Below are 25,918 nucleotides of genomic sequence, written 5' to 3'. Positions count from 1 at the left end.
ACACATATATATATATACACACACATACGTGTATATATACATATACATACACACACACACACACATTTGTTCTTTAGTCGTGTCCGACTCTTCATGACCCCATGGACCAGAGCAGGCCAGGCACTCCTGTCTTCCACTGCCTCTCATATATATATATATATATATATGCGCGCGCACACACATTTTATATATTACACCCACCCACACCAATATACACGCACATTCACATTCACACGCACAAGGGCCAATTAAAAGCAAACACTCGCCTTGCCTCGCCCGATTATGACGGGGCAGGATTTGATACCGGAACTGCCGCGCTGCGGAGCCGAGTTTCCAGCCGGCACCTTTCCTCCCGCTGCCTATTTCCGGTAAGGGCAGAGAGAGAGAGTGAGTGAGTGAGTGAGAGAGAGAAACACACACTAAAGAGAGGGGGAAGGAGAAAAGCGAAGGACCCGGAGGCAACTTCCCCCCTTTTCATCTGCCTCCCCTCATTCGCCGCCTGGAGGAAGCCCGGCGAAGGCGGATTGGTCGCCGGGGAGCGTCACGTGGGGGCGAGGCGGCCTTGCCCCCTCCGCCACTCCGCCTCCGGGCAACGTCGGCCCCGCCTCCCGGCTGCAGCGGGGCCTGTTTCGTGTGTATTATCATTATCATTATTATTATCGCTATTATTAATTCACTATTCCTCTCCTCATTCCTCTCCTCATTTGCTCCCCATCCCCCCTCCCTCCCCCCAAAATAACGGCCAACCGCCTCAACATCCGGGTACCGGCGGGGAGCTCTTCCTGTCTCCTGGAGCCTCTAGAGGGGAGGCAGAGGAAGGAAGGAAGGAAGGAGGGTTGGTTGGGGGCAAAGGAAAAGGGGTCCCCCCTCTAGACTGGGAGAAAGACGGGGTGTGTATCTATACCTCTATCTCTACAATATTGCATATATTGTGTGTGTTATCCAGACTATTTTTTTTTAAAAAAACGGCCTTTTGTTGCCAGCCCCCCCCCCAAATATTCCTCCACTATGGAGTCCAAGACCCCCCTCTGACAGCTGGGGGCCCAGCCCCCCAACCTCCTTCCCCTCTCCAAAAGGTGGGTATTGATTCTTTAATTCTCTCTCCCCCCCCCAACTTCCTCACCTTAACAAGTCCTTCTGAGATGACGGGGTTCCCCACCCCACAGCCCTCTGATTTGTAGGAAGGGGGGGTTGGTTGGTTGGTTATTGGTTTGTTTTCATTGTACTTTTGGCGTTCTCGGTTTGCGTGTCACGGGCAAAGGGCAGCATGCAGTCTTAATAAATAGTAATGGAATAATAATTGCTCCTGTTTCTGATTCCATGAACTGGGCAGGAGTGGGTGGGTGGGGTGTTAACTCCCCATCTTGAAGCAGTTGGGTGGGAGGCAGTTACCCTTTTCTGTTTATAGGAGCAGGGAGTTAAGCTGCCTCTCCCTCCCCTGGGTGTGTGGGGTATATGAATTGGGATCTCTGCTCTGCGCAAGGTCTTCCCTGGCTTCTGTGTTAGGGGAGCCTGGGTTTATCCTGCGCCTGTTATCCATTCCTAGGAGCTAGAAATGGATCCACTCCTAACTCCCAGCTGCCCCATTTCTGGTGGTTTGTGGATGGGTGGGTCTGAGTGGGTGGGTTGGAGGTGTTCTGACCACACCAGGTGCTGTGATTTTAGTCCATAGGGGTGGGAGGGCAGGACCTTTGAATTCTCTCCAAAAGTCTTTAAGGCCCTTAATAACGTGTTAAGACTACTGCTTTACATCCTTTCACACATTTGCACCTGACCCTTTCTCTGCACCTGGAGAGAGCTGTGATTGTGACATGCCCAGATACCTGCCTTTTCATTAGCACCTTGGATTGTGACATCTTCCCCACCCTAAACACCCCCCACTTCCCAGAGAGCTTTCTTCTTTCCTAAAACTTCTCCCATACCTGTAAGTTATCCTGCCCCTTCCTCAAAACACCCTTAATATCTGTTATCCTTTTCTAAGCTAGAAATGTTTCATGATTTCTCCTGTTTTCCCCCAACCAGTAAGAAATTGGATCCTGCAACGATGACCTCTGCTGGGCCGCTAACTCTCAGCTAGTGCCGTGATCTTGAAGCTTGTGGCCGCCTGTGGAAGCTACCAAGAATTTTGGGTTATATCTTGCTGGAAGATTCGAGTTGGCACTAGTTTGCTTACAGGAACGTTGTGCTGGAGCTGACGGAAACATGGAGTTTGCTGAGCTCATCAAGACGCCACGGGCTGACAACGTGGTCCTTCACCGCCCCTTCTACCCGGCAGTGGAGGGGACGCTGTGCTTGACAGGGCACCACCTCATCTTCTCTTCACGGCGGCAAGACAATGTTGAAGAACTGTGGCTTCTGCATTCCAACATTGATTCCATTGAAAAACGGTGAGGGGGCTTTTATCTCTTTGTTGCAGGCAGTTAACGGAGGAGGAAAATGAGCTACATACTGCAGAAGAAACATGTAATTTTCATTCAATACCAACATTTGAATGTGTAAGAAAAAAGCATTTGGAGACAGCATGGTGGGCAAGGAAAGCATATACACTCAGGTCATTATTGTGTGCTTCCCAAAGGCATCTGGTTGGCCACTGCGAGAACAGGATGCTGGACTAGAGGGGCCATTGGCCTGATCCAGCAGCAAGTTCTTATGTCCTTATGAGTTTGTCCCACAAAGCCCTACATAAACTGCCCCAAGTGACCTGAAAGACTGCTCTCCCATTCCATACTGCCTGAGTTTTCAGATCTTTGGGAGATACTGTCCTTCTGTCCTGCCATCATCTGTTGCCTGTTTCGCTGGAACTCAAGACAAGAAAGGGCCGTCTCAGTGGCTCCTCTCAAGTTCTGGATCTTCTTAAGAACATTAGAGCCCCACTGGATCAGGCCAAAGGCCCAGCTAGGTCAGCATCCTGTTCTCCCAGCAGCCAACCTGCAGCTTGCCAACTCCTTCTCATAGAATCACAGTTTTTTTAGAGTTCCTGCAGGCAATCCTCTGTGCAGGAACTCTAGGGTTAGAGTGTCCTTGGCAGAAGGCTGTCCAGCCAGTGCTTAGGGACCTCTAGTGAAGGTGAGCCCATCATCTCACTAGCCAATTTCTGCTCTATATTTACCTTCTGCTGGATTGATTATTCAGACAGATCTTCAGTCTCATAAGCTGTTATTTATGGCCATTGTATAGTTTTCTTAATGTGTTCCAGCCTGCCTTATTTTTTTCTATTATGTATACTTTCTTTTACTTTCTGTTGCCTTCAACACTGTTTGCTGGGATAATATTTTTTTACAGAACACTGAAGAAATGTATCTATGTACTCAACACCATTCTAAACAACACAGTTTAATCTCCATTTTACTGAGAGAGGAGGGGTTGCCGGGGCTGACCACCTAAGTGAATATATTACTGAGCGGACATTTGAACCTAAGGAATGTACAGATCTTATTGGACAGTGACAGTGGTTGCACGCCAGTGTCCTGCTATCGGATGGAAATGAACGTGGGTGTAAGCATGCCTAGTTTTGTGCTGGGTCCTAACCAAGGATGGAATCATAGAATTATAGAGTTGGAAGAGACCCTGAGGACCATCTCATCCAACCCCTAGCAATGCAGGAATATGTATTGTATGTCCTGCATGGGGATCAAACCTGTGACTTTGGCATTATCAGCACCATGCTCTAACCAACTGGGCTATCCTGGCCGAAGGAACATAGAAAGCTGTCTAGTACAGAGTCAAACCACTGGTCCATCTAGCTCAGTATCGTGTACGTTGACTGGCAGTGGCTCTCCTGGATTTTGAAAGGGCAGCCTTTCAGCTCTGTCAAGATGCCAGGGATTGAGGCTTGCATATTCTGTGTGCAAAACAGATGCACTACCCCTGAGCTGCAACCCTTCTGTGAGAATGATTGATGGCATGACTTGGTGTGCTTGTCATATTTCCCTTAACTGAGTGGGCATATTCCCTGCCCTGCCAACGCATATGCCTCAGGACTGGAATTTCTTTCATTGGTGGTCAGGAAGAACCCTTGCCCTAGTCAGATTAGCTAAGGATCTGTTTTATCCCTTTGACTTTTCCCTCTGGTTAGGAGTGGGGAACCTGCTACCCTTCAGATGTTATTGGACTCCCAACTCCCATCTGCCCCAGCCAGCACAGCCGATGTTGAGGGATGATGGGAATTGTAGTCCTGCATTGTTGTCTGGGAGGCCACAGGTCCCCCACCTCTGCTACAGTTCATGATTCTGGGAAAGACTCAGCCTCTGCCTTTAAACAAGGGAAAGGTCTGCTCATACTCAACTGAATTTATGGCTGTCAGTTTTTAAATTTGCACCCTGGAGGGCAGGACTCTGGGGATTAATCATCATATCTAAACTGCTGGGACAGACTACAAGGTGCATCTCGTTCAGCAACTTGCTTCCTGCAGCAGCCGGCCAAATGCCCACAGGGAGCCCACAAGTAGAGCTTCAAGGCAGTGGGCCTGTCTGTTTGCATTGCCCCACTCCGCAGCAACTGTTGTTTCAAGATATACTCCCCCTGAGCATGGAGGCTCTGCTTAGCTCCCTTAACTTGTAGGCACTAGGAGACCTAATTGACCTCCATGAATGTGTTTACTCGTAGGCACATTTGGATTTTTAAGTGAGCGCCTTTGGATTTTTAAGTGGGTGCCTTGGGTACCATACTTCTGGTAGCTTAACGCTTCCCCTGCCTCAGATTAATTTCCACCCCCAAATGAGAGACAGACAGAATGTGTGTGTGGACACACTTCACTTTCCAAGGGATCTGGATAAAAGTCGGATCAGGTAGAATTAATCTGAGCCTTGAGAAGCACATAAGAGGAAGTGGGGAAGAGCATGATTCTTCCTAGTTCAACTTCCTAGTTCAACTGTAGGCACTTTCCAAAGGAGGCAGGGTGACCATCCCTCACCATCTCATGGCCAAGAGGGGCGGCAAGTGGCAGTGTTGGGGGGAGGTCAGAGGCTTTGTGGGCATTAGGAGAAGCCTGCAAGGGGTATCATTGCACCCACGGGCACCACATTAGCAACCCCTGCCATAAGATAATATTGCAGAAGAAATCCTTCCTTTTGTTTGTCCTGAGCCCACTGCTACTCAGAATGAGACTGTAAGCTAGATGCAGGTGGGTGGACCGTACTTTGGGAAAGGCATTGAAGTTTATATGGTTTGAATCCCTCCTCTGCCTTTGTCTCCATGACTTCTCCCCTGCCGTTTTCAAAATCCCGAGCAAGCGAGAGGCAATTTGCTTGCAAGGGTTCAGTGTTGCTTTTCTCCCGGTAGCCTGGTAGAGAAAGACGAACTGTAATCTGTGGAGCCTTCATTTTTGTTCTTGCATCCTACTCTCTGGCACACGTTCCTTTCTTCAGAACTAAAGAGCAGCAAGCAGTTTGGAACAGTGTTGAAATGGGACAATTAACCTGCTTACCCTCCTGCCAGGCTCTTTTGCAATTTCCTTGAATGTGAGTAAATGGGGAACTGGCGCAGCAGAGCTTCTCCTTGTAAGGGCAGCAGTTGCTGGTTGATCTATTTAAAAATATTACCAGGGCAGTTTGGCAGTTGACAGGATTACTTGGAAGGGCGTTGCTGTCCTATAGTGGCTGGCTAGTCACATCTATGGGGTTGTGTGGCTTTGCTGAAGGCGCATCTGCTCTGCATTCACAAGCTTTAATCCAGGCATAGGCAAACTCAGCCCTCCAGATGTTTTGGGACTACAGCTCCCATCATCCCTGACCACTGGTCCTGTTAGCTAGGGATGATGGGAGTTGTAGTCCCAAAACATCTGGATGGCCAAGTTTGCCTATGCCTGGTTTAATCCCTGGCATCACTTTGGGCTGGGAAATTATCTCCATCTGAGACCCTGGAGAGCTGCTGCTTGTCAGAGTAGACAACACTGACCAATGGCCTGACTCTGTATAAGGCAGCTTCCTCTGTCCCTTGTACAGAGGCTGCATCCACATTGTACATTTAAAATGCCACAATTCCACTTTATAAACAGTCACAGCTTCCCCCAAAGAACTCTGGGAGCTGTAGTCTGTTCAGGTTGCCAGGAGTTGGTCAGGGACCCTTTTATCCCCCTCACAGAGTTACATTCCCAGCGTTCCCTGGGAAGAGGGATTCCTACTGTGGCAATTGTAGTCCTGGGAGGGGAGCAGCGTGTTGTGCGGATGTGGCCTGCGTTTGAGCTGTACGTATTTCCCTAGAAAAGGTTTTAAAAAGAACATTCTGTATGTGTCACTCGTTGCGTTTCCATCTCACGCCTCCCCAAAAGACAGCAGTTTTCAGTACTGTAAATCAAAGTGCATGCTGTAAAAGTCATAAGGTAACTGGAATACGTCTCCCATGGGCCCTGTGGAAGAGCATTCCTGTTGAGATACGACAGGCGCTCGCTATCTGAACTTTCTGGAAACCACTGGAAACATATTTGTTCCAATAGGCATTCCCAGCTGGATAAGCAGGTCCCTGCCATGGGTGTCTCCTTTGCATTTTTTATTTATTTATATTAGTTAGATCACAAGACTCTTAATCTCAGGGTTGTAGGTTTGAGCCCCACGTTGGGCAAAAAGATTCCTCCCTTACAGGGGGTTGGACTAGATGACCCTCGTGGCCCCTTCCAATTCCGCTCCCCCCCAAAAAAATGTTTAATTTCCACAGATGCCACTTGTGTACCCGTCTTAGTTGCCTCTGTGTAAATAACTGGAAGGAGGTGGAAGACAGGTGACACAAACACCCTTCCTGTTACCCATGTTTGGCTAGAACATCAGTAGAACATTGCTGGGTTTTGTAGTACAGTACTAACATGTTCAGCAGGAAATAAGCAAAAAACTGCCAATGTAAACACAACACTCCCTTGTTATCAGGTTTCCTCCTTGTCTCCAAGATGCCTGAAGCAACAGAGAGAGACTCAGCTGTTTGCAGGAACGGAGAAAACTGCCTTTTACTGAATTGAACCTTTGGCCCATCTAGCTCAATATTGTCCACACTGGCTGGCAGCAGGGTTTCAGGCAGGCCTTGCGTGGATACCCAGGACCTTCTTCATTTAAGGCAGATGACACTGAGCAGCGTCCTCCTGGGTGGGGAAACTGTTTCCTATTGAGGAAGCATGTGTGCTGCATGCAGTACAGGGTCAAAAGTTTTAAGAATCCTTGCATTAGACCAAAGGATTGTTTAGACCTGACAGTGCATAATGTAACCCGCAAATCCCTGGCTGACCTCATCCACTCCTGCTAATTTGGTGCATCTGCGCCAATGACTTAGCAGTCCCTTGCCATGGAAACCCTGATCTTTTATGTCTGGCCCTGCATGTCTGACTCTCCCTAATCCTTGCTGGTTGCTTGATTGAGCTTAACCTGATCACAACTGTGATCCGCTTTCCTGTTTTTAAGTCCCCTTCACTTTCTCTGCTTCTAATGCTTCAAACTGATGGGATCGGAGTCCTCCTCATTCCAGTTTTGCGTATGAGCAAGGGCTTTTCTATGCATCCCCTGCAGAGCTGCAGAGTTCTGTGCCGTTGCAGTCTCTCTCCTTTCTGCACCACCGTCAAATTATAACACCAAGCTCCTAGCCCTCGTGGTTTGGGAGGGAAATCTATGTCTTAGGTAAGTGAAGGAACCAAAGAGACACACGGGCAGGCTCTGCAGAGGCGAAAGATGGAGCTTCATATTTATTTATTTGCATACCACTCAATTGTAAAAGCATCTAAGCAGTTTACATAATGTTTAAAGTTTTGGACAGTGGTGGGTGGAATACTTGCAGGAGCAAACCAGCAGGTGTGGGAAAAGCTAAGCACCCCCCCTTCCCACCTGACAACTCTCCTTTACAAATCATATCCCACCCCTTGCTAAGATCACTTGCAGTTCTGTTCTTACCATTTTTCAAACCAGCTACTTCTGCGCATTAAACGAAGGGTGTGTTAGCAGCTACATTGTGATGGGTTACAGGGTGGATTTGATTTAAATCAAACTGATTTAAATCACGATTTAAATCACTAGTCAGTAAGGCTTGATTTAAATCATACTGGTAGTTTTCTACATAAAGACTAATTCTTGCTGGTATAACTTTAATATGCAAGTAGATGAAGATTTTTAGAATAACAACTTTTCATATTAGTTTTTTATCCCCAGTTTAATAGGTTAATCATTCATATTTGGACAACTTTACTGTTGTACTTAGGAAGGAGAAAAATAATCATTACCTTAATAATAACGATTTAAATAGATTTATTCAACTGAAACAATAACATTACAACATATGTTATTTGCTTAAACAAACATCCATGCTTGTTAACTAATTTGGCTAAACAAAAACAAAATATATATATTTTAAGAAATTTAGACTGTCATCCCAGCCTACACATGAAAAACTTAAATACTGTCCACTCCAAACAATCAGAAAAATATTGTTTCTATTCTATTCACTGAACTTCTTGAAACTTAGCACTGAAGGGGTTGTTTCTGTATTCATAGGTTTGTAGAACAATAGGATTAAGGTCTTTTTCTCAACTCTGTTCATGTTATAACATTTTTGCTGTGAAGAAGAGGCATGTGACCTCTGTTGAGTCAAATTCAGTTTTGAGAACTGCAAAAGTAAACCAAGCATCTGTGATAATATCTTGTAGGCAGAGAAACTGCCCAATAATGTTACAAAAACCTCTGGAAGAGCATGACATTGTGAATGGATTAATGGAATTTATTTACCCAAAAAATTAAACATACGGTATACAACCTTATTCTACATAATTAAAAAACTAATCTTTATTTCATGATGGAATAACCTTTGGATGGTAATATATTTTCTTCAAAAAGCATTTTATTTTTAAAAATCCAATTAAAATAAAAAAAATCGATTTAAATAAAAAAAAATTGATTTTTTTTGATATTTTTTTTAAAAAATCATTTATTTTTATCCACCCTGATGGGTTATAACCTCTTGTTGGTTGCGCTGCTTGCTGTTGAATGTAGCGGGTTCAGTGTAAGCGGCTGCCTTTGCAGGCTTGTAGAGCATCCTTGCAGAGCATCCTTGCATCCTCCTCTAAAATGCACCTGCCTTTTGTGTTGCTGCAGTTTTGTTGGCACCATCGGCACCATCATCATCAAATGCAAAGACCTGCGGATTATCCAGCTTGACATCCCCGGCATGGAGGAGTCTTTGAACATAGCTGGCTCCATTGAGGTAAGCTGATCCATAGAAGTTGAGAGAAAATGGCAAAAGCCTGACCTGGTTTTTCAGGGGTCCTTGTTGGAGGCTAGGGTGGTGCTCAGTTCCACAACAGCAGTGGGATATTTTTGTTATGATCATTCAACCTTTGAGAATCAAGAAATAAAAGCGCAAAGATGTGTGTGTAAAAATAGCTAAATATTACATGTATCTGAGGAGTTGGAAGATGTTCTCTTTGCTTATTAAAACGCAGGGATCATCTCGTTCCATATTCACAGATATAGTCCCCCATCTCGAAGGGTAGCTCTGATGGGCTGAAACCTCATTCTCACCTGCAGCCTTAGTCATTGGCTAAGCTGCTGTGATATCATTGAATGTTTGCAAACATTTCTCCTATCTACTACGGGGAAAGCTGTCATCAGTGGAATGTTGATGAACGGCGAACCATCAGGAAGACAAGAGGAAAAGTCAGTCTGGCTGGCCAAAGAAACTCAAGTGCGGACCAGTGAGAGGAGAAGGAGGAGGGCTTCATAAGTGTTCAGGACATAACACACCTCCCTTAATCCCCATTACAGTGGTACCTCTGGTTGTGAACAGGATCCGTTCCGGGGGCCCACTCGCAACCTGAAAAGGTCGCATCCTGAGCGCCACATCTGCGCAGGCGTGTGGTGTAATTCATCGCTTCTGTGCATGCGCAAAGCGTGATTTAGCGCTTCTGCGCATGCGCACAGGTCACAGATGCACCAAACCCGGAAGTAACCCGTTCTGGGACTTCCGGGTTCGGCACATCCATATCCCGAAAAGATGCATCCTGAAGCGGACGTAACGTGGTATGACTGTATTCAGACTGGGCTGCTCTAAGGTGCAGCTTCATTCTCTGTGCACCTCCTACTCAGGATACCTGCACCACTCTCAGCTGCTATATTTCTCTGTGACATTCTGAATGCAGAATATTGTAAGGCACTTATGGTAGGCACTTTTAGTAACACAGCAAAAAAAAGGTGGCAAAGGGTAGACCTGTTCCTTCCTGTACCCTGTGCATCATGCAGTGGAATAGCCTGCATGTAGACAGTTCCATCACGCCTCCCATCCCCTTGGCTGCCACCTGCGGCAGCCATTCCAGTAGATTGCCTCAGTGGGAGAGGTGGGAAGCCCAGCTTACCCCTTTGCCAAAAGCCCAGCTCCGTTGTGCAGCTCCTGCCCCTGGTCATTATAACAACAACTGTTTAGAAATTGGTGCTTGAGTTTTGATTCTGATTTTCCTCTTTCCTCCTTGGCCCTTTCCCCTTGTGTGCCATGCTTTTTCTCTGCTTGTAAGCCGACACCCACCTGTCTTGTTTTACGTGATTGTATGTATCTGGGAGCCTTTTTGGCTGAAGAGCATCATAAATAAATGCTTTAAATAAATAATAAACAGGGGCTGCAGAAGCAACATGCATCTAAGGGGGTGAGACCCACTGAATCTTCAGGATTGTTTGATAAAATTATGTCTCTGCATGTCTGTGTTTTTCGTCCCGCAGGCACTGTCCACCTTGGATTCCATCACCCTGATGTATCCTTTCTTTTACCGGCCCATGTTTGAAGTCATCGAGGATGGCTGGCACTCCTTCTTGCCGGAACGGGAATTTGAGCTTCTCAGTTCAGTTGTAAGTCCCTTGTTCTTGGAGCAAGGCCTCTCCTGCTGCACTTAGGGAGAGGGAACTTGCATAAAATGGGAACTTGCAGTGGGGATGGGGAGGGGGCATGGTTCTCCACAGAATGAGCATCACCATTTTGAGGGGAAATCACTTCCAACTGACCCTGGGGAAGACCATTCAGCTTATGCGGTGCAGAATGACACCCCCCCCCCAGGTCTCTCCCCCTCTGGCATTTCTAACTGAAGTGCACACAGTGTTTTTTGTTGCAGCCTGGTAAGACGTCTCACACCCTCAGGCTGGAAAAGCTTCCCCAGCCCTGGATTAAATAAATACTGCTTGTGCTTGGCATTGACCTTTGCACTTGCAGGATTGCAGAATCTGTCAGTCTCTCTCTCCCCCCCCCTCCATGTGTGTGTGTCTGATTTTACATACCAGCTTTGTTTAAAGCTCTGTAAAGTGGCTGCCTTGTAGGGTGCTAAATTATGTAGCAGCACTGAGAGGCGGGGAAGGCCAATCGACAAGATGTCTCTTGAAGAGGCAGCTAAGTGGGTGGGTATGTGCACGATTAGGAGGAAAAATGAGTCAGGAAAACCGTGTTGCAAAGAGACTGTTCTTAGCCGGCTGAGCATCCTTGGGGACTTTTGTCTGCTCCTGAAATCTGATGGTTTAAAGCCACAATAGTTTACTATTATTTCTGATCCCCCCCACCTCTGGAAACCATTACATTACCTTCATCCTTAGTTAACCATGATTCCCCCCCCCCAGACAAACGAATGGCGGTTGAGCTACATCAACAAAGATTTCTCCGTCTGCCCCTCTTACCCGCCCATCGTCACTGTCCCCAAATCGATTGACGACGAATCCCTCTGGAAAGTTTCCACCTTCCGCCACGGTGGGCGCTTCCCGGTCCTCAGCTATTACCACAAGAAAAATGGGATGGTAAGTTGGTCACTGAGATACGTCCTGTGCAAGGTAATGGTTGGGGGGTGCTGGGTATCCTTAGCTTGGAGAAGAAAAGACAGAGGTGATAGGATAGTCATCTACAGACACCTGAAGGGCTGTCCCATGGAAGATGGAGCAAGCTTGTTTTCTGCCACTGGAGGGGAAGACACTTAACCATTGGGTTCAAGTTACAAGAGAGGAGATTGTGACTAAACCTTAGGAAGAACTTTCTGACGGTAAGAGCTGTTTGACGGTAGAACAGACTATTTCGGAAGGTGGCAGACTGTCCTTCATTGGAGGTTTTAAAAGGGGGACGGCCATAAGTTACTGGTTGTTTAGCTGCGATACCTGCATTACAGGGGTTGGACTAGATGACCATTGGGATTCCCTTTCCAGCTCTACAGTTCTGTGAAGGTGGCCTGTGCACTTACCCAGAGCCAGCCCAAGTACCGTAAAAAGACAGCAGTACATGTTTAAGTGTTTGTACTCTCCCTGTCTGGTGAGGCAGACCTCTGAAAAGCAGCTTTTATAAATTTTGATTGATTGATTGATTGATTGTACCCCACCAATCTGACTAGGTTGCCCTGGCCACTCTGTGCATCTTCCGACAGGGTATATGTAAAGTAAAAGCCATAAAAGCAGAAGTTCAGAAACCTTTTTTTTAAAAAAAATCAGCCCCAACAAGCCTACCAATCAGCCTGCACCAAATATCTGCACCTCCAGATATTTTTGGACTGCAGTTCCCATCATCACACCATGCTGGCTGTGGATGATGGGTGTTGTAGTCCAGAACATCTGGAGGGCAGCAGCTTGGCATGAGCTGCTGTAAATCATGTAATCAAACGGAACACAGAGCCTTGCTTGCAAAGCCATGGTTCTTGCACCCGATGGACAGTGAGCGGTGTGTTGAGAGGAGAGGAGATTGGTCTGTCCGAAAAGCAGAAATAATTTCAGCTGACGGAATAATCACCTTAGCGTGATGCTGGTTTTTGCCCATATTCTCAGATCTTGACCTTGAGGGCAAATATTTAATCCTCCTTCCCCATCCCTTTGAAAACGAGGGCATAGGTTGCACTACATTTTTGGCGTTCTAACCTAAAACACAGAATTGCGCCCTGAGCGTGCATGCCAAGTTTCATCCCGCTACCTTGGTGTTGGCAAGATAAATGGAAGTCCTTGCTTTCCCGCGCCAAGGATTCCTGATGCCCATTTTGCCTTTGGGCTGAGCGGACGTTCTTATTCAAGTGAGGTGTCAGATCTGTGGGCCGGTGGAAGACCCAGCTGATGCGTCACCTGCTCACTGGACCCCGTTTGCCCTTCACTAGGTGATGATGCGCAGCAGCCAGCCACTCACGGGTACCAACGGGAGGCGCTGCAAGGAGGATGAGAAGCTGATAAACGCCACACTGAGAGCTGGCAAGCGGGGCTACATCATTGACACGCGCTCCCTGAACGTCGCTCAGCAAGCCCGGGCCAAAGGGGGAGGCTTTGAGCAGGAAGCCCACTATCCCCAATGGCGAAGGATCCACAAGTCCATTGAGAGGTGAGTTGATGAGTGAGGCATAGTATGAAGGACTTCGTGAGGTTGTTGCTAAACTCTTAAGACAGGGATGGGGAGCCTGTGGCCTCCCAGATGTTAAGCATTAAGAAGAGCCTGCTGGATCAGGTCAGTGGCTTATCTAGTTCAGCAGCCTCCCCTCACAGATATCTGTACCTACCCAGATATCTCTTATGGGAACTTGCCTGCTGGGAAAGCCTGTTGGAACAGAAATGTCTCTAGTTGTTTCCAGAAAGTGCAGACAGTGGGTGGGTGCCATATCTCAAAAGGAATGCTATTCCACACAGAAGGTCCTGCTCTTAGTTACCACAAAGCTGGCTTCTGATTTCTTTGGAACTTGCAGGAGAAATTCTCCTACAGACCTGGAGCCCACTGCAGAATCACTGCCGGCAAAAGGTAAAGGACGAGGGTGGCGCTGTGGTCTAAACCACTGAGCCTCTTGGGCTTGCCGATCAGAAGGTCGGCGGTTCAAATCCCTGCGACAGGGTGAGCTCCCGTTGCTCTGTCCCAGCTCCTGCCAACCTAACAGTTCGAAAGCACACCCAAAAAAAGTGCAAGTAGATAAATAGGTACTGCTGTGGTGGGAAGGTAAACAGCGTCTCCATGCGCTGCCCTGGTTTTGGTGTTCTGTTGCCCCCGAAGTGGCATAGTCATGCTGCCCACCAGGGCCGACTTAACCACATCTGGCGCCCTGGTGCCAAGATCCCTCCGGCGCCCCCCGTGAGTGAGGCGGGCAGGAGGGGCGCACGGGGGGCTGAGAGGCACGGAGGAGACAGCCCCAGGCTCCCGCTCCCTGCGTGCCTCTAGAGAGCGGCCTGAAGCCGCTCAAAAACTGAGAGGCGCGGAGGAGGCAGCTCCAGGCTCCCGCTCCCTGCGCAAAGCTCCGGAGGCACACAGGCCAGCACTCCCCGCACGCCTCTAGAGAGCGGCCTGAAGCCGCTCAACAGCTGAGACAGAGGCGCGGCAGAGGCGGCCCCAGGCTCGCGCTCCCCGTGCGCCTCCGGACAGCTGCCTGAAGCCGCTCAACAGCAGAGGCGCGCAGAGGCAGACACCAGCGTTCGGCGCCCCTTCCGCGCCCCTGATGGCCAGGCGCCCTGGCGCCTTGCGCCATTCAGCCCGGGTGGGCCACATGACCTGGAAAAACTGTCTGTGGACAAACACCGGCTCCCTCGGCCTGTAAAGCGAGATGAGCACCACAACCCCAGAGTCTTCTGCAACTGGACTTAACTGTCAGGGGTCCTTTACCTTTAAAGGACACCTGGATGGTTAAGTCCAGTCAAAGGTGACTATGGGCTGAGAGTCCCTACGGAGGGTGGTGAAGACAGCCCACGATATCGTGGGCTGTCCCCTGAGTCTGCTAGATGTTATCGTGGGAGACCATTGCCTCAGAAGAGCAAGGAATATTCTCAGGGATGACTCACACCCTGGCCACCACCTTTTTAACCTCCTGCCCTTGGGCAGGAGATATAGAAGCATGATAAGCCGCAACAGCAGGTTAAAGAACAGTTTTTACCCATGGGCCATGAGGCTGCTGAATGGAAGACAGCAACATTGCAGCTGACGTTCGGGGTTGGTGGTCATGCAACAGCACCCAGAGAGTAACAAGGAATGAGAGATGGGGGGGGGGGGCTCGTTTAATCTCACTGTAAACAAGTGGTACAGTGACAATAAAGTATTTCTATTTTCTATTTATTTGACTGGCTTCAAAATTATTGTAAATTGACAGGCAGTGTGGTGTCTAGGCAACTTCAGCTGCCTGATCGCACATTGCCTGATCGCACTGTGGTGTGGATTTTTTTTTAAAAAAAAAGAAAAACAAAACCCATGTTTAAACAAAAAATTCCTTCCAGTAGCAGCTTAGAGACCAACTAAGTTTGTCATAGGTATGAGCTTTCGTGTGCGTGCACACTTCTTCAGATACAGTAGACCAGTAACTCCCTGCCTGTAACTAAAACCCATGTTGTTAGTATGGCACACTGAGAGCTTTGGGCTCTTGTTTTTGCTTAAATCAAGCTTCCAGTCCTCAAGGCTATGTTTCAGAATGTAATTTGAAAACATGTGAAAAGACTTTAGAACCAGAAGAGGGTTTTGCAGGGTTTCAGATAGTGGCTGAGGGAAACTCTGCACAAAATAGAAAGTAACAGGGGCCTCTTCGTTACTGGATTCCCACGGCCCCAAGAAATATGAATATTTTTGCACAGGCTTGAGAATGAATGGCTAATGTTAAAAAACAACAACCCTCATACTGTACAGTCAAACCTCAGTTCTCGAATGGCTCCGTTTTCGAACATTTCGGTTCCCAAATGCCAAAAAACCGGAAGTAAATGCTCCGGTTTTCGAATGTTCCTTGGAACTCGAACGTCCGACACGCGTCTGCTCGAGTGCAAGAAGCTCTTGCAACCAATCGGAAGCCGCGCTTCAATTGTTGAACGTTTCGGGAGTCGAATGGTCTTCCGGAACGGATTACGTTCTAGTTTTGTTTGGGTCAATTTTGGAAGAGTTAATCTACCTGTGCAGATCTGGTTATTTCTGTTTTGTTTGCAAACACTGCCCTTAGCCTCCAGCAGGAATTTTTAGATTCTGGAAAGTTGATACCAGATTCTTCACATGTGTGCTCGTGAGCTAATAATATTTCTAAAGGGACAGAAGATAAATTATTTCTAAATAAAATAACGTTTTGTGCAGAGGTGCAGAAGATGAGGGGGAGCATTTAAAAAACCCATCTTGCAAATTAAAAACGGGAAGGAAAAATATAAAAAAAACTAATGCAAAATTAATAACATTCTGGGTACATATAGAAATCACACAATTTTTGGTTTTTATCTTTTTAAAAAAGATTGTCCATTCTTAATTGCAACATTTTCTTTTCTGTTTAAAGAAAGGAACTATCCCTGTTAGGTTTCCTCAAGTGTGTGGGTAGAGGGGAGAGAATTAGCTTCCTTTGTGTTTGGATTGCTGACAGCTATCTGGGTTTGGGGTTTTCTTGGTAATAGTTTTAGGTGAAGCATGTCCATTGGCTCCTCTTTTAATTGGTTTCATCCTAGTAAGCGTGTCCAGTAAAGGAGAGCCCCCAAATCCATTGCCAGGGGAGGATCCTGTCAGCTTCCTTTTAAATCCTGCCCCGTAAGCCTTTGTGCCTTACAGTTCATTGCCCTTGTTTCCTGCTGCCGCTGCTGCAGCTGACAAACCTTGAATTCACCAAGGTTTGCTTCTCTTAATTAAGATCCTTCCTGCTCTGCTTTCTTGTCCTCTCCTCCATCTCCCCCTTCTGCCCTGAGGGCATCCAATCAAAGCACATTAATGTCCCAATTCATAACCAATTAAATGTCCTGTGACCAGTCCCTGGACACAGGAGATAGGAGGTGACTTTAGACCTCCGGGCAGAAGTTACAAACCCGTGCTCAGCCATAGAACTTACTGGGTGGACCTGGATGCAGTGGTCTCTCTGTCTAAACCACAGGCCATTGGCTTAAGGGGGAGGGATGTCACCCACAAAAGCCAAAATTCTATAATTTTTATTATTAGTATTATTTATTAAATTTGAATACTGCCTTTGTAGATCTCAGGGTGTTGCACAACATAAAATTGCAATATAAAAAGATGAAATGCATAATAAAAATAAGAACAAAAACAGTAATTCCCCCCTTCCACAACACATTTAAAAGGGCATCAGACGTCAGTCAACCAAAGGCCTGGCTGAATGGGAATGTTTTCGCGTAGTGCCCCAAAGGTGTACAGTGGTACCTCCAGTTACGAACCTGATCCATTCCGGAGGCCCGACCGTATTGCGAAAATTTTGTAATCGGAGGACCACTTGTGCGCATGTGTGAACGCTTCTGCGCATATGGGAAGTGGCGGGTTTGCAGCGGCCGTAACCCAAAGATTCCGTAACCTGGAGGTTACGCAACACGAGTTACCACTGTATAATGAAGACACCAGTTGAACCTCCGAGGGCCTTCTGGCGGTTCCCTCACTGCGAGAAGCGAAGTTACGGGGAACCAGGCAGTGGGCCTTCTCGGTGGTGGCACCCATCCTGTGGAACACCCTCCCATCAGATGTCAAAGAGAAAAACCACTATCTGACTTTGAGAAGACATCTGAAGGCAGCTCTGTTTAGGGAAGCTTTTAATGACTAATGTTTTAATGTATTTTTAATCTTTCCTTGGAAGCCACCCAGCGTAGCTGGGGAAACCCAGCCAGATGGGCGGGGTATTATTAATAATAATAATAATGACTAAGGCTTGTTGTGTCCCCATCCTCTTCCCTGCTCAGTTCTGCAAAGGCAACACTGAGACAGGGGAAGAGGAAGCTGCCAGGCAGTTCCACCCTCTAGACTGGTTGTCAGTAAGAATGGAAGCTGAGATTAGTTGGGCAGCGCCCCATTCGTCCTAATGGACGAACCACTGGTGTGTATTATATATGTGCGTTCAGGTGCAGCATCAAAGCTAAGCATAGTCCCCCAGACACAAACAGCAAGGTTGTTGGTCTTGCCATGCTTTGGCTGATGCCATGGCACAATGAAATGTTAGCTCCACTTGGAGATATTGCACTTTAAGCTGTGGCATTGCGGTCATTGTTCTGTAGACTGCTATCCGGTCTATCTCCAGCTCTTGTCCTGCTTGCAAGGGCAGAGAGCAATGCAAATATACTCTCCCCCCACACTCCTCCTTTCTTACTGTAAATTCAGTGCATAGATAAGATAGCATTGCCTGGAGTTAGTAGACCAGTGACCAAAGCCAGATCAAAACACAAAGTCGCCACAGAGTCACTCCCTGGGCTCTTTCTGCTCCACCTGATGTCAGCCCTGCAGGTCAAAGGGAGCAGGTCTTGAACCAAAGCTGTTTTGCTATAACAAGGAAGGCCAGAGATCCCTGGGGCACTTCAGCACTCCAGGTACAACCAGATCCCTCTGTGGCTCATTGGGGTCATTCTTGTCCCTTCACCCGGTACAACTTGCCCCGCAGGTACAACATTCTGCAAGAGAGCCTCATCAAGCTTGTGGAGGCCTGCAATGACCAGTCGCATAACATGGACCGCTGGCTGAGCAAACTGGAGGCTTCCAACTGGCTGACTCACATCAAGGAGATCCTGACCACTGCCTGCTTGGCTGCTCAGTGCATCGACAGGTGGGACCCACCTTCCGGTTATCTATTTATTTATTTGCAGGTTCATAAGCAGCGTCACTGTCACCAAAGCAGTATGCGGTAAGATAAGATAAAAGAGGTTGCAGACCCATTAAACATTAAAAAAACCCATGCTTCTACAATTGCAAAATTATTATTCTGTAAAATGATTGGGTCACACTTCGGGGAGAACATTTTCAAACAAAAATGGGCTTCAGTGGTTGCCTGAATATCAAAATGCTAGGTGCTAATCTAATTTAGGTTTGCTATGTGCTTATCTAATCTAGGTTTGATTCCAGAGGGCTGGAGATGCAACATTAAAAGCCCCGTTTCTGGTGCATACTCTAAAAACGCACATGTGGAGCATGTCATACTCTTTGAGGAGTGCAGTTGCTGGGCAGGGATGTATAAGGTTCCTCTTCAGTCCTCAGGTCTGAAATGGTTTGAGGCTTTCGAGATGAACTGCAGTTTAACGGAATGAGCTGCTCTAAACAGCTTTGCTTGTTTAGAACATTAATAAAGAACATAAGAAGCGGAATTCTGCTGGATCAGATCAAAGGTCCATGTAGTCCTCTTATTGCATTCATAGCAGATTTTTCCAGGAAACTCGCTGGCGGTTACGGCCCTGTTGTTTTTCTCCAAGAAACTTATATCCAGGGGTACACTGGAATGTGGAGGCTCTGTCTACCTGTTGTGGCCAACAGCCCTTGAGAAACCAAAACATCTCATCAATAGATTTGGATAACAACCATTGGGAGTTGTTATTCTGTTCTGGGGCAGCCGGTAAGATCTTGCCCACCTCTGGCCTCCAGAAGGTTTCCTGCCAGAGAACATGGACCTTGGGCTGAAAAAGGTTTTCCCGCCCCTCCAATATGTTGTCTATGCATATGCGAGCTCAGCATGTTTGCCTCCCTTTCTAAATGTTCCTCTGGCCCTTTCCTAGGGAGGGAGCATCTGTCCTGGTTCATGGGACTGAAGGCACAGATTCGACACTACAGGTGACCTCGCTGGCTCAGATCATCCTAGATCCCAGATGCAGGACCATCCGCGGTTTTGAAGCTCTGGTTGAGAGGGAGTGGCTGCAGGTAAGAGCTAGTTCTTGGATGTGGTGAGGAGCCCAGAAACAGAAGGGCAAATTCATGGTGGAGAGGCCTGCCAGTGGCTTGTTGGTCAGGACAGCTGCCGCTCCCTTCCCTCTTAGCAGCCATATAGGTAATCCTGATCAGGGTGGATTTGATTTAAATCAAATCGATTTAAATCACGGTTTAAATCTCTAATCAGTAAGACTTGATTTAAATCATCTTTTTACAGAAAGACTCTTGCTGGGTTAGCATTAATATTTACAACCGGAGGAAGGTTTCATTTTCGGAATAAGAAATTTTCATAGTAGTTTTTACAGTTATATAAAAAATTGCTGATTTGGTTATACTATTAGAAATACACATCCACCTGATCCTGATGCCCCCAGGGAATGGTCCCACCTGCTTTAGGAACCACTGCTTCCAATTATTTATGAGAAAGGTAAAAGACACAAGTGTCAACACCCATCCTTCGGGGACTTTGTACACCCATCCTGCCAATCAGGAGAAGAGTCCATTTATCCCCATGCTGTGCTTCCTGCTTCTTAACCAGTCCCTGATCCAGAAGAGTTACTGGCGTTTGAATTCAACATGCCACAGTCACCTCCCTCCTGCCCGCTTAGCAGCTTTGCGCTTGACTGTACCCCTCCGGGGCATTCACTCGTGGTGCGATATTTCGGCGAACCGCAGCCAGCATCCCTGCGCTGGCCCTCCCTTCCGAGCAACTGCTGACTCGCAGCAGTCAGCTCGAAGCGCCTCGCTTTTGCCCCGTGTAACAAAACATTAAGCGACCCGCACAAGACACATCCATGCACGTCTGGGTTGAAGTTTTAATCTGTCAAAACGGAGGCTTGTAAGGGGAAACGCCTTGGATACATATAAGTGCGCGTCTAGCTAGCAAGTGCACGACCCGCTCCAGAAAATTGAAAATACGTGTGAAAAGCACAGCGGGGAGCTACTAATGTGTGGACAGGAAGCACTAACTGCAGAAGACTGGCAAGAAAAGCCAAATGGCTGGATCAGATCAAATGTACAGCTAGTCCAGCGTCCCATCACCACCCAGTGGCCAACCCTGATGAAAGCCTTAGCGCAACAGGACTCTTCCCCACTTGGCGCTCCTAGTAGTTGGCATTCAGGGGGATACTTTCCCCAGCAGAGGAGGCAGAACACATCCATTGTGACTAGTAGCCATTGAGATCCTTTTACATCCATGAATTTGCCTAATCCTCTTTCAAAGTCATCCTAGTTGTTGGCCATGACTGCATCAAGTGGGAGCGAGTTCCACTGTTTAAGTAGCTGCAGCTGTCAGCTGTCTCTGGGATGTTCACAAAGCGGGGGGACTAAGAGCCCTTCCTGTTTGATCCCCAGTAGTTGGTATTCTGTGGTACACTGCTTCTTGCTCTGGAGGTTCCACTTAGCTGTCACCGTCCCTTATGACTTTGAATAAACCTTACAGATATTTCCAATTCTGGGGCATTTTTCCATCAAGGGTAATATCCAATGAAATCGTTCTACCAGCAGAAGGACTTTGGGTCGCAGCATCAAACTCCCCCACTCCTTTCCACACATGCACCTCTTAAATCTATTCTGGTTGTTCACCCGGTTCTGCAGAGCAGATCTGGGGAGGGTGCATGGAGAGAGGGAGGAGAAGTTCTATGATGGAAGCAGAAATCCTTGCACTTCTAGCAGAATGACTACTATAACTAAGCCTGCAATTGAAATAAATGTGCAGTCTTCCTCCAGGTACTCATGACTCCATCCCTTGCCTCTGTTTGCTCCCCAGAGCTAAATTGTAAGCTCCTTGTGGGCAGGGACCTAACCCATTACTGTGACTTGGAAAGTGTCATGCACTTTTCTGCTTATGCATAGAATTTCCTCTCTGCAACCCAGAAAAAGACTTACTATACGGTGCCTCTTTCCATTAGAATTCTTTGTTTTTTAGGCTTGCCATGTTACAGATTTTTAAAAGCACTCTTTCCTAGCTGTGCCCTTTGCTTAATGGAAGACTCTCTCTCTCTCTTTCTCTCTCTCTTTTTGCCCTTGCAGGCCGGCCACCCGTTCCAGCAGCGCTGCGCCCAGTCCGCCTACTCCAACAGCAAGCAGAAGTGGGAGGCCCCCGTCTTCCTTCTCTTCCTGGACTGTGTCTGGCAGATCCTCCGCCAGTTCCCTTGCTCCTTCGAGTTCAACTACCACTTCCTGATCATGCTCTTCGAGCATTCGTACGCTTCCCAGTTCGGCACTTTCCTGGGCAACAATGAAAACGAAAGGTAGGTGAGCTTTTTGCTTCTGGTGTTCCCTGAGGCAAAGAGGAAGGGCTGTCGGCATCCTAGGCAGTCTCAGTTGCGCTCTGCATCATGGATGAGAAAACACAAAGGCATGTAGGGGTCTAGGCCAGGCATCCCCAAACTTTGGCCCTCCTGATGTTTCGGACTACAGTTCCCATCTTCCCCGACCACTGATCCTGTTAGCGAGGGATCATGGGAGTTGTAGGCCAAAACATCTGGAGGGCCGCAGTTTGGGGATGCCTGGTCTAGGCAGTCTCAGTTGCACTGTGCAATATGGATGAGGCGCATAATGAGGAATCTACAAGCCTCTTGGCAGTGGCATAAAAGGCAATCAATAAATCAATAATTATGATCATAATTGATTTATTAATCAATTGCTTACACCCAGTAATCTTCCTTTTTTATTTTTAAGTGAGCTTCTGAGCTGGTTCAGAGTTTTGCTTTCTAGGATATCAGGCGACTAGCGGGTAGTGAACCGCCGAGTGGTATACAAATTAAATAAATAATCATAACAGTATGTGGGCCTGGATATTTGTGCAAACCCTCCGTGTTTATATCTCGGAGGTGACCTTGAACTGTATAACAACAACCTGCTAATCCACATGCGCTTATGTTTCCTACCACAAGGGGGAAGCCGTGCATCATGTTGCTGGGCAGTGTTGCTGAAGCACCACTTTTATTTGCACAGAGTAGCAAAGAGGCGCATTTTCTAAATTTCTACATTTGCAAAAAGGGCGTTACTGGCTTGCTCTTCATTGGCCCCTACGAGAGTTCCCTCACACCCGCCTTTGGCATATTGAGGAGCACATGATCTACTGTTTTCCCTGGGGTCAGTGTTGGTATCCAGAGTTTCACTTGGTGCCCCCTTGATTCTGTGTGCCCCTACCTCATCTGCTGCTCAGTTAGATAATGCTGGGAAGAGACAGGATCAGTTGTTAGTTTCCATGAGAATTTAGGCAAAGGCAGCATGAAGGTCTCTTGTTTCTGCCTTCTCACATGCCCTGTACAGTGTGTGTGAGAGAGAGATCCATCTTCCTCTAGTTTGTTTGCAAATTTGAAAGATTTGGCAACAAGCAAGTGACTCCCATGCTTTCTGAACCCTCAGGCTTGACTTAGTGAATGGAGTTGATGTTTTTTATGCTCAAAAGAGACATGTGGCTGACCGCTGGTCTCTTTGCCAGGTGTAAGCTCAAGCTGCCCCAGAAGACGATGTCCCTGTGGTCCTGGGTGAATCGGCCGGAAGAGCTCAACAGATTCAAGAACCCCCTCTTTGAGGCCAACAGCCTAGTCATCTGGCCTTCTGTGGCACCACAGAGCCTGCAGCTCTGGGAAGGTAGGCCGTTCCCAAGGTGGCTTGGAGAGGTTCTTTGATCTGGTGCAATTCCCAGATGCCCAGGTGGTGGCAGCAATTTCTGACTGCTTAGGCTGGCGTGCTAGTTGCCCCCTTTCTTTGGGAAAGGAAGATATTCCTGGCCATAGTCAGGCACCCGTGCCTTAACATCATCACATAAACACCTGCCTTTGGTCATTCCCTGAGTTGCTGAGGCTCGTTTGACAACAGTGAGAAACCGAGTCTTTCATGTCATCGGCCCAGTCCTCTGGAACTCTCTGCCACTAGATATTCAGCAGGTGCCTTCTGTTCCTGCTTTTAAACACCTGCTGAAAACTTGTCTATCCCGCCAGGCCTATGCAGGCAGTAAATAATACACAATGGTTAATTGATGTCTATTTAAAGCTTTTTATAGTTTTATTGTTTGCTCTTTTTTTGATGTGTTTTAATGACACAGTAGTATACAAATATTTTTAAAATAAATGTAAATAAATAAGATGCCGGCATGTTGCCCCTGGGCCCTAGTGTGCCTGCCTTTGCCCGCAGAGGATCTTGGTAAATATCCTCTCAAAAATCCACATTGTGTGAGAAACCATTTAATCTTCCTCCTCTGTTCCTGTTAGCACTCACTCAGCCTCTCCACTCGCCCACCCAGTCAACATAGTCACATTTCATTGGATGCCAGGATTAGATGCCCACCCAGCCGCCTATTCCATACGGTGTAGAGGTGCAAAGCGCTTCTCACTTCAAGGACTGCGTCCTCTTGGAGTCACCTTCCCATACATTCACCCCCAGACGTCCTGCTCCATTTCCTCCTTGCATCACAGGTTTGGCAACAGGGCACAGCAGGTTTCAATGATTACGCGGCCTTTCTATTCTTGGACTGCAGGAGAAACTTTGCATGACCTTTTCACCCTCTGCTAGCGGGAAAACCAGCTGTGCAAAGGGGATTTTGAGCAGATAAAGTGCCTGGGAGGACATTATGGTTAGAGTGTTCAGACTATGACCTGGGAGACCCGAGTTCAAATCCCCAATCAGCCATAATGTTCGCTTGGTGACCTTGCAGCAATCACTGTCTCTCACCCTTACACGGTTATTGTTAAAGACGAAATGTGGATGAAAGGTGATTTATATATCACCCTTTGCACAGGTGGTTTACGATAAAAACTGGCCAAGAAGAATACATTAAAAAGCCACAATCCATTAAAACACACACAAAAATCACTAAATGCCATTTGTTAATAGCAGTAGCAATCTGGTCTCTTGAAATAAAATTACTTTCCCAAGTACAGGAAACTGAGCCTCCTATAGTCTCCAACCTTCTTTTCTTTTCTTTTCTTTTCCTTTCTTTTCCTTTCTTGTCTTTTCATTTCTTTTCTTTCTTTCTTTCTTTCTTTCTTTCTTTCTTTCTTTCTTTCTTTCTTTCTTTCTTTCTTTCTTTTTTTGGTATTCATCTTAAAAACTACCCCCTTTTGGTCTTCCAGATTGCCGTTTCTACATCTTACCAATTTTTTGTGTCCTTCAGTTGCTTCTATTCCCTCACCCCTGTTCCCCAAGACACAGTACAAAGAATTAAGTTCACAGTCAAAAGTTTCGGTACATTATGTTTTTGTGTGTTATTCCATATCTCTCACTTGTCTGAAAAAATAATAATAATCTCTGCCGCACCAGGTGTCTTCCTCCGCTGGAACCGGTCGTCCAAATTCCTGGATGAATCCTACGAAGAAATGATCAACATCATCAAGTACAATAAGGAGCTGCAGGTGAAAGTCAACCTACTGAGGCGGCAGCTGGCTGAGCTGGAGACGGACGACACCACGCAGGAAGACGGGGTGCCGGAGAGCCCCTGAGGCTGCGCCGGGCTCCCTGCCACGGGCCAGATTGTCCCCCTTTCTCTGTCGGGCAAGTCGCCCCCACACACTATAAAGCACTAAACCCTCCAAGACTTGCATGCGCTCGAGCTCCTTTCTGGTGCAGTCGAGTCGAACATTCCTCCCCACCCCCTCCGTTGTCTTTATTTTATTTTAGTTTTGCATCTCAGTTCCTCACTTGACACTATTTTCTCTCACACACACCCTTCTGTTTGGAATGGCGTCGTTTTTGTTTACAGGAGCAGACTCTTGATTTAATTCAGCTGACTGTCCTCTCCCGGCAGCTCTTTCTGCCTCTAATAAATGGTGTGTACAATTCCAGTGCCAGTGCTAGCCGCTCCCGAACCTCATTCCCCATGTGGCATTCAGCAGGGGGTGCCTTTTGGTCTTTTGACTTGAGAGAGGTTTCATTCATTCAGGACTTGGCGATCTTTGCACGGCCTGAGAAAGGCTGTCGATGACATGTCTATCCTGCTTCTCCCAAACGCATGGGTTTTGATTTTTTATTTTGTTCCTGGGTTAGACAACGTGCTTCAGCTTAATCCCAAATCCAAACAGCATCTTTCCGTGCTTGTCATTGAGGCACGCAGACAGTAAATGTGGAGAGGATCCCTCCCAAAAGGCAGGGAATCCTTTCCCCCACTTTCCTTGGGTGCCTCCTTGCTAGACTACACCATCCTGGCATCTTAGTTTGGATAGCTGAATGAGCGCAAGATAAAGTGTATGGTACAGCTCTTTAAGGACCGTACCACTTCACGCTATGTATGTGGGGGGTGTTGTTGGAAGGTTGCCCATTGTGTTTGCGGGAAAGTTTGTTCTTAAGCCCTGCATGTGGAAAGTGAGAATGGCTTGCCAGCTTTGCATAAGTGCATGAGTGGAGAAGACCAAAAACCCACCTAGTCCAGCATCCCATTTTCTCACAGCCTGATGCCTCTGGGAAG

The 25,918-nt window shown here is 47.2% G+C and overlaps 1 protein-coding gene across 3 annotated transcripts; it reads left to right on the top strand.

Annotated features, from left to right (window-relative positions):
• The first annotated feature begins 376 nt into the window (after positions 1-376).
• On the top strand, positions 377-25,304 carry MTMR9 (myotubularin related protein 9). 3 transcript variants are annotated; one of them, XM_035110876.3, is made up of 11 exons: positions 377-631; positions 2,023-2,387; positions 9,060-9,168; positions 10,674-10,799; positions 11,556-11,729; positions 13,058-13,275; positions 18,254-18,415; positions 19,356-19,497; positions 21,538-21,758; positions 22,958-23,109; positions 24,778-25,304. In XM_035110876.3, the coding sequence occupies exons 2-11, from the start codon at positions 2,203-2,205 to the stop codon at positions 24,954-24,956; spliced, it is 1,668 nt and encodes a 555-aa protein (XP_034966767.1). In that variant the 5' UTR covers positions 377-631; positions 2,023-2,202; the 3' UTR covers positions 24,957-25,304. The 3 variants fall into 3 exon arrangements, with proteins under 3 accessions (XP_034966767.1, XP_034966764.1, XP_034966768.1); XM_035110873.3 differs by having other exon boundaries at positions 577-1,076; XM_035110877.3 differs by lacking the exon at positions 377-631 and adding an exon at positions 773-890.
• Positions 25,305-25,918: the final 614 nt, after the last annotated feature.

Source organism: Zootoca vivipara, chromosome 3 (assembly GCF_965207765.1).
Source record: "Zootoca vivipara chromosome 3, rZooViv2.hap1.1, whole genome shotgun sequence".
NCBI lineage: Eukaryota > Metazoa > Chordata > Lepidosauria > Squamata > Lacertidae > Zootoca > Zootoca vivipara.
The sequence above is the reverse complement of the archived record's forward strand: the minus strand, read 5'-3'. Positions and strand labels throughout refer to the sequence as shown.